The 12,906-nt window shown below is 42.9% G+C and overlaps 1 protein-coding gene across 1 annotated transcript in view; it reads right to left on the bottom strand.

The window, feature by feature from the left end:
* lrp12 (low density lipoprotein receptor-related protein 12) overlaps positions 1-12,906 on the bottom strand; it is a 30,356-nt gene that overhangs the window by 2,557 nt on the left and 14,893 nt on the right. The window contains exons 9-10 of the mRNA XM_084081198.1: positions 12,486-12,688; positions 11,321-11,453 (exon numbers count right to left, since the gene is read on the bottom strand). Of these exons, the coding sequence (XP_083937324.1) occupies positions 11,321-11,453; positions 12,486-12,688 (336 nt within the window). The remainder of the gene's footprint in view (positions 1-11,320; positions 11,454-12,485; positions 12,689-12,906) is intronic.

Here is a 12,906-nt window from a genome sequence, read left to right as displayed (position 1 = left end):
ACTTTAAACAGGCAAAAGTCATGCCTCGTTTGGCCGACAGCCGTTAAACCTGCTTACATATGTGCCTTGACTCATGAGGAACACATGTATCACTTTGACCAGTAAGCTCTGCCCTTAGATTGTCTGCAATTTTGAGCAGTTTGAAAAACATTTAAATCCAGGATTTCTGAGCAATTTGCATGAAACTGTGTCAAATACATGTTTGAGGCCCTTTTTCACAGGTTCAGGTGTGTTGGTTCAATAGCTTGAGCGCTTAATCATCTGCCTTGAAACCATAGGGTAGCCGGTTCGAATCCCACCTCAGGTAGACTTAATTATAATTGCATTGCACACAACATGACTATATCAATGAATACATGTGCAATTGTTAAAGATGACGAGAAATGAATACTTGAAAGTAGTTATTTTCAATGTATGACGTACTTCATTCGCGCTTTTGTTTTGTTTTGTTGGATTCTCCCTTTTCACTGTCTAAGGCTGTGTATTGGATAGCTCCACCAGTAGAGTGTGAGTCTCATGTGCCAAAGGTCCCTGGTTCGAATCCCACTTATTACAGTTCACATTTAAATTGCATTGTACAAAACATGACCCTGTTAATTCAGACATGTGCAATGTTTAGACAATAACACGAAATGCTTTTGAGAGTAGTTGTTTTTTATGTATGACATACTTTCTTGTGAAAATAGACGATCTACAATCTCACACCTTTTTAGATAGCAACGCGTTGTGAGCTTGTAGATCGACTATTTTCCACTAGTTTCCATTCCGAAATATATTGAGCAGTTTGAAAAACATTTAAACCAAGGATTTCTGAGCAATTTGCGTGAAAGTGTGTCATGTGTGTAAACTCCCTTTTCACTAGTACAGGTCTGTTGGCCCAATGGCTTAATCATCTGCCTTGAAACCACAGGGTTCCTGGTTCGAATCCCACGTCATGTAGAATTCATTATAATTGCATTGCACACAACATGACTGTATCAATGAATACATGTGCAATTGTTAACCAGTAAACTCCGCCCTTAGATTGTCTGCAATTTTGAGCAGTTTGAAAAACATTTAAATCCACTATTTCTGAGCAATTTGCGTGAAAGTGTGTCATGTGTGTGAACTCCCTTTTCATCAGTTCGGGTCTGTTGGCCCAATGGCTTAATCATCTGCCTTGATACCAGAGGGTCGCCGGTTCAAATCTCACCTCATGCAGACCTCAACTCAATTGCATTGCACACAACATGACTGTATCAATGAATGACCAATGCCGACAGACGTGAGCAAGCAGATTTTCCATAAGTGAAAACGTTAAGCTTTTTATAAGCCAATGAAAATTGCAGTTTTATGACAATTATTCATCTGCCCCTAAAACATACATGCAGACTTGCATTTGTTTGACACTTTGCAATATTGTAGAAGGTCATTCCAAGTATCACTGAAACCAATCTTACTCCAATTGGTCAAAGGGGGGCGCTATAGCAATTTTTTGAAAATGCAAACTTTAAACAGGCAAAAGTCATGCCTCGTTTGGCCGACAGCCGTTAAACCTGCTTACACATGTGCCTTGACTCATGAGGAACACATGTATCACTTTGACCAGTAAGCTCTGCCCTTAGATTGTCTGCAATTTTGAGCAGTTTGAAAAACATTTAAATCCAGGATTTCTGAGCAATTTGCGTGAAAGTGTGTCATGTGTTTGAACTCCTTTTTCACTAGTTCAGGTGTGTAGGTTCAATAGCTTGATAGCTTAATCATCTGCCTTGAAACCACAAGGTTGCTGGTTCGAATCCCACCTCAGGTAGACTTCATTATAATTGCATTGCACACAACATGACTGTATCAATGAGGAACATATCTATCACTTTGACCAGTAAGCTCCGCCCTTAGATTGTCTGCAATTTTGAGCAGTTTGAAAAACATTTAAATCCAGCATTTCTGAGCAATTTGCGTGAAAGTGTGTCATGTGTGTGAACTCCTTTTTCATCAGTTCGGGTCTGTTGGCCCAATGGCTTAATCATCTGCCTTGATACCACAGGGTCGCTGGTTCAAATCTCACCTCATGCAGACCTCAACTCAATTGCATTGCACACAACATGACTGTATCAATGCATGTGCAATTGTTAAAGATAACGAGAAATGCATACTTGAAAGTAGTTATTTTCAATGTATGACGTAATTCATTTGCCCTTTTGTTTTGTGTTGTTGGATTCTCCTTTCTCACTATCTGATGCTGTCGATTCAATAGCTCCACCAGTAGAGTGTGAGAGTGTCAACAGACACCATCAGGGAGGCCATATCTCTAGCTCAATGAGAAGAGAGGCAGCCTGTGAATCCATAGGTCGCTGGTTCGATCCCTGTCCCCAACAATGCGTTGAGGTGATCATCATTTGGAATTCCCCCTATTCCCATGGATTGGATCCACCCCTCTCACTCATCACCAATCACACCTGCCACATGCACAGTACAATTTTTAGGTACTTTTACTTTACTACTCTACTCTACTGCAATTACAGCAGATGACAGCTTTAGTTACTTGTTACTTTGCAGATGTAATTATTAATACAACACCTACAGTAACCACATACAGCCGATCTACAATGTGACTCGTTATGAGCTTGTATGTATATAATAAGCAACCCATGCTGTATGATAACTTACCACATATGAAATCCAATTCTGTCTATCCAATGGCTCAGTCTGTACTGTGGCCATAGCTGAGTGGTTAGTGAGCCCACCTAGGGAGCCAGAGGCCCTGGTTGCCCCAGGTACGATTCCAGGCCAGGCCAGCAAATGTGTCGATGAAATGAAATTTGTCCCTGAGCAAGACTCTTAACCCCTAATTGCTCACAGGCCCTCATTGGAAACAAGACCGCAAGGACTTTCATGAACGGACCTGGAATTATCCTTATCCTTTACACTGTCTACCCACAAGTCTATAGGTCCCTGGTTCAAACCTCAATTTAACCGGTCCAAATATAATTTACTGAACAAAAATCATGACTTTGTTAATTAATGCATGTTCACTTCTTCTCTCTCGCTCTCTCTCTTACTGCCTCTCTTTCTCACTGCCTCTCTCTCTCTCTCTCTCTCTCTCTCTCTCTCTCTCTCTCTCTCTCTCTCTCTCTCTCTCTCTCTCTCTCTCTCTCTCTCTCTCTCTCTCTCTCTCTCTCTCTCTCTCTCTCTCTCTCTCTCTCTCTCTCTCTCTCTCTCTCTCTCTCTCTCTCTCTCTCTCCCTCTCTCCCTCTCTCCCTCTCTCCCTCTCTCTCTCTCTCTCTCTCTCTCTCTCTCTCTCTCCCTCTCTCTCTCTCTCTGTCACTGTCTGTCTGTCAGTCTGCCACTCTGTCACTGTCTGTCTGTCTGTCTGCCAGTCTGCCTCTCTCTCTCTCTCTCTCTCTCTCTCACCTTCTCTCTCCCTCTCCCTCTCCCTCTCCCTCTCCCTCTCTCTCTCTCTCTCTCTCTCTCTGTCACTGTCTGCCAGTCTGCCACTCTGTCACTGTCTGTCTGTCTGCCAGTCTGCCACTCTGTCACTGTCTGTCTGTCTGTCTGTCTGTCTGTCTGTCTGTCTGTCTGTCTGTCTGTCTGTCTGTCTGCCAGTCTGCCAGTCTGCCACTCTGTCACTCTGTCACAGTCTGTCTGTCTGCCAGTCTGCCACTCTGTCACTGTCTGTCTGTCTGCCAGTCTGCCACTCTGTCACTGTCTGTCTGTCTGCCAGTCTGCCACTCTGTCACTGTCTGTCTGTCTGCCAGTCTGCCACAGTCTGTCTGTCTGCCACTCTGTCACTGTCTGTCTGTCTGCCAGTCTGCCACTCTGCCACTCTGTCACAGTCTGTCTGTTTGTCTGTCTGCCACTCTGTCACAGTCTGCCAGTCTGCCAGTCTGTCACAGTCTGCCAGTCTGCCACTCTGTCACTGTCTGTCTGTCTGCCAGTCTGCCAGTCTGCCACAGTCTGTCTGTCTGCCAGTCTGCCAGTCTGCCACAGTCTGTCACAGTCTGCCAGTCTGCCAGTCTGCCACTCTGTCACAGTCTGCCAGTCTGCCACTCTGTCAAAGTCTGCCAGTCTGCCAGTCTGCCACTCTGTCACAGTCTGCCAGTCTGCCATTATTCTCGAAACCGCTCATTGCTGCTTGCAGCTATATTTTAGCTTGTAATTAAAGTAAATAAAAGATGAGTGTTACTTTTTAGCTGCGCCTTTAGGTATAGAGCGGATCCTGCTCTATACCTGACTTTGTCCGTGTTCACCGTCAACGTTCTGATTGGTCAGACACGTCAACAAAGTGATTGGTCAAGCTTCACGTGACACGTGGCTATAAACACATTATAAACACATATCGATGACAAAATGTATCAAAGGCGCCGCTACCTTCACACAGGGTGTGATTTTTTATTTACTGCTTTCTATAATTTTTGCAATTTTTGCGATATTTTTGGGGCGGTGTAACCGCCCCCTATAAGTGAGGTTTGGACACTGACCAATCCTGCACCGTGATTGGCCAATAGTCTACAACGCAGTCTACAACCCTAACCCTTCCACAGTCAATGCAAATCTATACTTTTGCAAAGTCAGCCAATCACATTACAGCTAGTGTCATCACCACTAGCTGTAATGTGATTGGCTGACTTTGCAAATTCAGGAATGTGATTGGCTAGCGAAACACATGACACATGTGCAGCCCTATGAATAGCAGTATGGACTTAAAAAAACACATTTTTTTTTTTTTAAGTGAGTCATGTTGTGTTGACCACACACCACCCACTTCACACTGGGTGTGATTTTTTACAGTGTTTGGGGGCATTCTGTCCGGTGGCTAAATATGTCTTTTACACAATCCCATGTGTCCCATGGTCTTTGATGGCCAGATGTGAGTTATTGGGGGCTAGAAGAGCTACTGTAATTAATAATAAAAAAAATCACACCCAGTGTGAAGTGGGCGGTGTGTGGTCATCACAACATGACAAAAAAAATTACTTTTTTAAAAGTCTATACTGCTATTCATAGGGCTGCACATGTGTCATGTGTTTCGCTAGCCAATCACAGTCCTGAATTTGCAAAGTCAGCCAATCACATTACAGTTAGTGGTGATGACACTAGCTGTAATGTGATTGGCTGATATGAAAAAAGTATCGATTTGCATTAACAATGGAAGGGTTAGGGGGTACACAAATTTTTTGGTCGGTGTCCAAAACTCACTTATAGGGGGCGGCTACACAGCCCCAAAAATCACACCCAGTGTGAAGTGGGCGGTGTGTGGTCATCACAACATGAGTCACTTTAAAAAAAAGGATAAATTACTTATTTTAAAGTCCATACTGCTATTCATAGGGCTGCACATGTGTCATGTGTTTCACTAGCCAATCACAGTCCTGAATTTGCAAAGTCAGCCAATCACATTACAGTTAGTGGTGATGACACTAGTTGTAATGTGATTGGCTGACTTTGCAAAAGTATCGATTTGCATTAACAATGGAAGGGTTAGGGGGTATACAAATCTTTTGGTCGGTGTCCAAAACTCACTTATAGGGGGCGGCTACACCGCCCCAATAAAGAAAACGCAGAGTTATTGTGTAAAAAAAAATACATATTTAGCCAACGGACAGAATGCCCCCGCCCACTGTAAAAAAAATATCGCGAAAATTGCAAAAACTATAGAAAGCAGTAAATGAAAAAAAAAAATACACTCATCTTTTATTTACTTTAATTACAAGCTAAAATATAAACCATGGTTGTGAAAAAACAAAGTTGTCCTTTAAAGGTGTAGTTTGCCCAAAAAAACCCACATTTTCTATTAACTCATTGAGTGCCATTAGCGTGTTTCACGTGTTTTAGCGCTATGGTGTTGAGTGCCATTAACACATTGACTGCCAAGCCCGTAGTCCTACGGGCCGTTAAATCCAACCGTTAAGTGCCAAGCCCGTAGTCCTACGGGCCAACGTCTTTTTAATGGTTTACATTAGATTAACCCCTCAGGCACTTTGTTGGTTAATCTCTTACATGAAAATGACGTAGAAGTAAAAAAAAAAAAAAATCTGAACATGTGATCACACAAAACATCATCTAAAGCAGTGATCAGGGGTCCCAAATCTAAAGTTTAATCCCAGTAATCACTCTCTCTCTCTCTCTGCCTCAGCTGGGCTGCAGTAATCAACAAAGCCGCATGGCAGGTTCGTTGTGGAAGCGTGTGCACATCACATTCCACGCTGGTAATGTGCACGCGCATCCATGCACTCTGACTGCCTGTAATCACTGAATAGCAAGCAGCTGGCTCTATGGGGGAAGGGAGGGTGTGCACGTCAATGCTCGCACTCGTAACGTGCACCCGCAGCAGCAACCTTTCCCACAGATCATAACACAAACACACAGCATGTTACCCCTTTGATAAACTGACTGATCGCGCCGCCAATATTGTTGTTTTGTAAATAAAATAAAAAAATCTGAACATGTGATCACACAAAACATCATCTAAAGCAGTGATCAGGCAAACCTAAAGTTGAATCCGAGCGATCGCTCTCTCTCTCTCTCTCTCTCCCTCAGCTGCGCTGCAGTCAACAAAAGGAAGCGTGTGCACATCACATTCCACGCTGGTAATGTGCACGCGCATCCATGCACTCTGACTGCCTGTAATCACCGAATAGCAGCAGCCGCTCTATGGGGGAAGGGAGGGTGTGCACGTCAATGCTCGCACTCGGATCTGGATCCAGGTTATTGTGACCTCAGATCAAAGCCACGGTGGAAAAATAACAGGTGTCCTGAGATCGGAAACCTACAAAAGGGGCATGCGCGAAGCCCTCTTTCTGTGCATTTTCAAAAAGTTTATCCAAGAGCCGAGGGCTCGGCTTGGGAACCGGCCGGCGGCGGCTCTGTCGGGGCAACAGTCTTTTTTCCAGTGGTAAGCATACTTTTCTTTATCGTTTTATGTGTTACAAGTTGATTTGATCGAGTTGTATTCGTTACTACTTCATCTGACCGTGCGTTTAGTTGATTCAATGCAGAAAAGTAAACTATCGTCGTTGCCCGCGTTGCCAGTTTGCTAAGCCATGGTTCACATGACGCTTGTATCTGTTTCAGGGCTAGGTCTGCTAAGCCACACTGGACTTGTTTTTCTGTAAATCTGCTTGGAAATTATGGTAATTGTGGTTGTGATCTTGTAGATGGACTATTTTCACCTTTTTTTAGATATGTTTGAAGTGCCCATGTGGCCTAATACTCAGCTATTCGCTTCTTGTGGGCTCGTTTTCATAGACCTGGTTGCGTATTACTTTCCCACGATCTGGCAACATAGACGACAGGCTGTGGCCCGTTTTGAGTGACTGTATGTGGCTGCGGTTCTCAACCTGTGGTTCGTTGCTCACATACAGCCACATACAGTCACTCAAGACGGGCCACAGCCTGATCGTGCCAGATCGTGGGAAAGTAATATGCGACCAGGGAAAGTAATACGCGACCAGGTGTGTGTGTGTGTGTGTGTGTGTGTGTGTGTGTGTGTGTGTGTGTGTGTGTATATGCATGCATCTATCTTATGAGATGATTATGTTTAGGCTCTATTGATTTTTTTTTATTGTGTAAAAATAGCAGATCTACAAGCTCAAAGAGCTGTGTGTGTGTGGTATTAGGGGTGAGTGAATTGTCAATTATAGCACAGGAATGAAAAAATGCTAAAACCAGGGTAATGGTAAATGTATTCTCTCATATTTATTTATTCAGTGTATATATGCATGTGGTCTGTGGATGATAAATGCTTTGCTAAAGATGGACATAATATCTAAAAAAAAGTATATGTTATGTTACACAGGGTCGCATGCTAGTGGTGAGGAGGAGGTGGAGGAGGGAGCAGTTGGTGGAGCGGTTGGTGGAGCTGGTCGTGCAGGTAAGAATTATTATCGTGTGTGTGTGTGTGTGTGTGTGTGTGTGTGTGTGTGTGTGTGTGTGTGTGTGAAAGAAAAAAGTATTTTATGGTAATGATCTATTTCTATAATTCACAGGACATCCCCTTCACAGCTGGAACTCCGGGTTCGAGCTCAGTCTTCCTGTGATGTTTCTCCTTCCTGGACACGGGCAGCATGCCATCAGGGTGCAAGGTGGAGATCATCGTGACGATTTTTGTTTTCTTGGCTCGCCATGCCAGTACCATCACGTCCCTGGAGTGGCGAGAGATGGTGGACCCCAGTGGCAGCTTTGCAGGGGTAACATCTGCGATGGCTGGTGGCTGTCCTCGCTTCTTACGAAGGGTCCCGCAGACGTATGTATTTTTCTTGTCCAGGAGCATAATGGCCGTCCCCACCGAGTTGTACAGGTTGTCCATATAGAGCCTATATCCACATCCGGCTAAACTGCCTAAGAGTTGTGTTATGATGGCAGGTAGTGTCTGCTTCCGCTTACAGTATGGCAGCATGTTGTGGAGGTAGCCTGTTGCTGAATCACACAAAATGTACGACCTGATGCCGTACTTGACCGGCTTCTGTGGGGCATAGACCTTGAACTGTGGCGTCCCCGCCACAACAGCATTCCCTCATCAAGACTGATGTCCACGCTCGGCAGGTACATCTCCTGGAAATTGGCCAGCAAGGACTGCAGCACTGGGCGGACTCTCCAGAGTTTGTCTGCGTCTTCGGGCTTTTTTGGTACAGGGCGGGGGATGGTGTTGTCCACGAAGTGGAGGTTGCTCAAAATGGCCTGGAACCTGTTCCTTGGCATGACTTTCCGGAAGACAGCGGCCTCGATGTACTCATCAGTGGACCAGTACATTTCGAGCTCAGGCTTTTGGTTGATTCCTGTCAGAAGAAAGAGCCCCAGGAAGCGCTTGAGCTCGTTTAGATCCACCGCTTTCCACTTCTTTGATCTGCCATACTTCTTGTCACTGCGCGGCTGCTGTGAGGCATAGAGGTTGGTTTGAGTGCAGATTTCCTCCAACAACTCATCCTAAAATAAACACTTATTTTTGTTTATGTATTTATTTGCACTGATTGCACTCAATTTATTGATTTGAATGATTAGTATTTATTATTTGATGTAGTTACGTTTAGTTTGAAATGACTTTGAAAGCACTTTGTGAAGCAGCTGCTACTATGTTGTTCAACCTATCAACCTCAACCTGCCTATTCATACTGCTTCATGCCAGGCAGATGTTTTACTTTTATTTATTTATTTTGCTCTAATAGCACCAATTTGTTGTTGTACTCCCTAGAGATTCATGTCATAAATGGCATAAGAGAAAAAAAGGCAAGCTTGTAGATCTGCTATGAATGTAGTATTGAGATTTTGAATTGTGTGGGCAAAAAGTTTGGAAAATGACGCTCTCGATGAATATATTGATGTTGCACATCAACTTTGAATTATTATTATTTATTATTATTTGAAAAAAAAAATGAAGAAAAAAAATATATAGTGAAAAATGTTGTTTGAATTGAGCACTTTGGAGCGAAACAGAGCAATAAATGTACGATCAAAAGCATTTTTTTTTTTTTTTATATAAACAAGTATTGTTTACATGACTGATATCAATGAAGGCGCGAAATAAATTTGAAACACTTTTGAAATCAAGTTATGCCTCTAAATGTGTGTCATTTACTAAAACGCTCATATCTCAGCTTCTGAAGAAAAAGGCCTCTTTTTGGTGCATACCAAGCTGTATTCAAACTCCTCTAGCTAAAGAACGGAGCATGGTATCAACTCACTTTTTCTTTCAGATGAAAGAAGAGATTCTAAGCTTTTTTTTTAGATATTCTATGTTTTCATAGTCCTAGTACAAAATGTTCTGTGGGCCCTCAAAAATGAGTCAGAATGGTCAAAAACCTTGGCAGTGGGAAGCCATTTCTAGAAAACCCCTTGGCAGTCAATGTGTTAACGTGTTTCACGTGTTTTTGAAAAAAATAGAAAAAAACTTTTTTGAACCCAAGATATCATCATCTGAAGATTTGCAGCTCCATCCACTCCTTGTTTAACTTATAACTTAAAGGCTGTATCTCGCTTCCTAAGCACTTTTTTTTTACTTTGAAAAAAAAAATAATAATAATAATTTGGGCACTCAACGAGTTAATTACACACCACATGAAGCCTACAATTCATGGAGATTTCTTAGTTTTTGTCGCATTCCTAAACCATTAGTTTTATGACCAGGCTCAATTGAGTCTCCTACTGAGCTAGCCTGGCAAAAAAATCAAAAAAATCCCTGTGGTGATAAACCCGCCCCATATTTGCATACTGGGGGCTAATTGGTCCCTCACAACTTCGGAGGGAGAGAAATCCTATAAATCTCTATTGAGAGTGGCCAGACCTTTATCTGCCGAGGGCAATTTTCTTTGCAATGGCAGATTCGTCTGGAACCAGGCTACTACTGAGCATCGAATTATTGGTTCAGGAATGCGACAAAAACTAAGAAATCCCCATGACTTCAAGGCGTGTCGCGCGAAAGCCATGAAAATAGCCGATCTATGAGCTTGTATATCGGCTATTTTCACAATTTCTTAACCCATTAAGACCTGGAACTGTGTCATTTTTAGATTTGAGCTAAAAAGCATTATTTTACACTTTGGGCTATTCAAAAATAGCAGATATACAACGAGCTTGTAGATCTGCTATTTTTGAAAAATCGTGAAAATGTGTGCAAATCTTCGAATAATATATTTTTAAAGCGAACATTTTTAACTCAAATCTTTGCTTCTGGGGGTCCCTGGAACAATATATTTTGATGGGGGTCCGCGGCCAAATACATATCATTTTGGGGGTCCTTGACATGAAAAAGTTTGAGCATGGAGACATGTAGAGACATGTAGAATCGGCTTCAGGTCTTAATGGGTTAAAGCTCTCCCTCTCGCTGTATTTTAGTGTTTTCACTGTTTGTTTTGGGAGACGGAGACGTTTTGGGCAACCAAAACAATCAGTGAAAACAGCAAAATACAGCGAGAGAGTGCAGGCTAACACCACCACACTACTCCAGTGGCTGCTGGTATAGAAGGAAATGATGGGTAAAACAAATATGTATTGTTTCGTTGTGTAAACACATGGCAAAGTTACATACTGTGCCTTTAAATATAAATATATTTTTATAATAATAAAAAAAGAATGATTTCCACCCGAGAACGACAATATCTAAAATCGTGCAGCTTCAAGTAAATGTAGTGGAGTAAAAAGTACAATATTTGCCTCTGAGATGTAGTGGAGTAGAAGTAAAAGTATTGTAAATTGTAAATACTCAAGTAAAGTACAAATACCTCAAAATTGTACTTAAGTACAGTACTTAAGTAAATGTACTTAGTTACTTTCCACCACTGCTTACGCCCAGCTTTCGTTGTGTATTGTTGTGTATTAGTATTGATGTGTATCATAGGTGTGTGTTTACCTGGTTTCCAGAACACACAGGGAAGTCTTCTACGGGCGGGATGAGTCCCTGGGCGATCAGCTGACCATAAGAGGGCGGGGCCTCTCGCCGCAGTAACTCCGCCTCCACGCGTGACAGCTGGGTCTCAAATGACCTGAAACGACCAATCACAGGGCCAGGGATTAACCAGAGCCGCCGAGCAGGGTCCAATCACAGATGTAGATGACCTGTTATTGCAGTAGTGCTGGACATCCATGTTGCATGTTAGGGGTTAGGTTGGGTTAAGGTCTACGCTAGTACAGTGTAAGTTGGGTTTAGGTTAACCCATTAAGACCGGGAAGGGAATGCATCTGTGTCATTTTAAGATTTCTTTGACTATTCCAAAATAGCAGATATACAAACAACTTGTAGATCTGCTATTTTTGAAAAATCGTGAAAATGTGTGCAAATCTTTGAATATATACATTTTCAAAGCAAACAAGTCTTTGCTTCTGGGGGTCCCTGGAACAAAATATTTTCAGATGGGGGTCCACATGAAAAAGTTTGAGCACCACTGATACAGCAACATAGTTTTTTTTTCAAAAATCCGTTAGAATGGAGGACATTTTGTAGAATCGGCCTCAGGTCTGAATGGGTTTAAGCTAGTATCAGTTGGGTTTAAGTAAGTAGGTCAGAGAGGGTTAACGCAATGTGCTAGACCCCTGGGTGATGGATGGCTAAGGTGGAGCGCCACACCTATCATCAGCTCCCAGTACCTGCTCTACCGACTGAGCTACCCGGGTTTAAGCTAGTATTAGATGGGGTTAGGTTAACCACTAAAACCCTGGTCGACCCGAGTCACTCAGGGCTCTATAGTGACTACTCCGTTTTTGATCGACATTAAATATCTTCGCTGAAAATAGCCGATCTACAAGCTCACAATGTGTCACTTACACAACACATTGCAATTGTCTGCGAAGGTTTCCCCCACATAAAAGGATACTGAGGTTTAAAGCGTAGTGAAATGAAAAATACGTTTTTCACACTTTTACAGCATTTCACAGTGGTCATAATATGGACATACCTAACAATAGATGCCAAACAAATTGGAAAAAAAAAGGTATATCGAAAAAAGGAATTTGAGGGTTTAGGTTCAAACTATTATTAGTTAGGTTTTGGTTATCACATCTAGTCGAGTTGATCTTACCTGCGTTCGAACATGCGTAGGGAGTAGAGCTTGCACGTGCAGCCCAGAGCGATGACCAGCAGTAGGCCACAGATGAGGCTGCCGATCACCGCGGCCGTGATCACTCTGGTGGGCACGATGACGGGGCAGTTGTCCTCGTCACTGCCGTCGCCGCAGTCGTCCTGAGCGTCGCACACCCACGACTCAAAGACACAGCGGTTGTTCTGGAGACAGACAAGAGAAGAAGACTGAACCCCAGCACTCAATTACACGACGCGTGTTGTTCTGCATGCAGACAACCTTTGACTGCACCACATCTACCGTTAGGATGGGTCAGAATAATCGAATATTCAAATAATCGCTTTAGAGGATAAAAAATAATAATAATTAACTAGAAAAAGTGCTGCTCGGAGCACAGGTCTCCGCCAGGTCAGATAGGTTA

The sequence above is a fragment of the Gymnoscopelus microlampas genome (assembly GCF_963454915.1).
Source record: "Gymnoscopelus microlampas genome assembly, chromosome: 15".
In the NCBI taxonomy this organism is placed as follows: Eukaryota; Metazoa; Chordata; class Actinopteri; order Myctophiformes; family Myctophidae; genus Gymnoscopelus; species Gymnoscopelus microlampas.
Note: the sequence above shows the minus strand (reverse complement) of the source record. Positions and strands in the feature narration are given on the sequence as shown.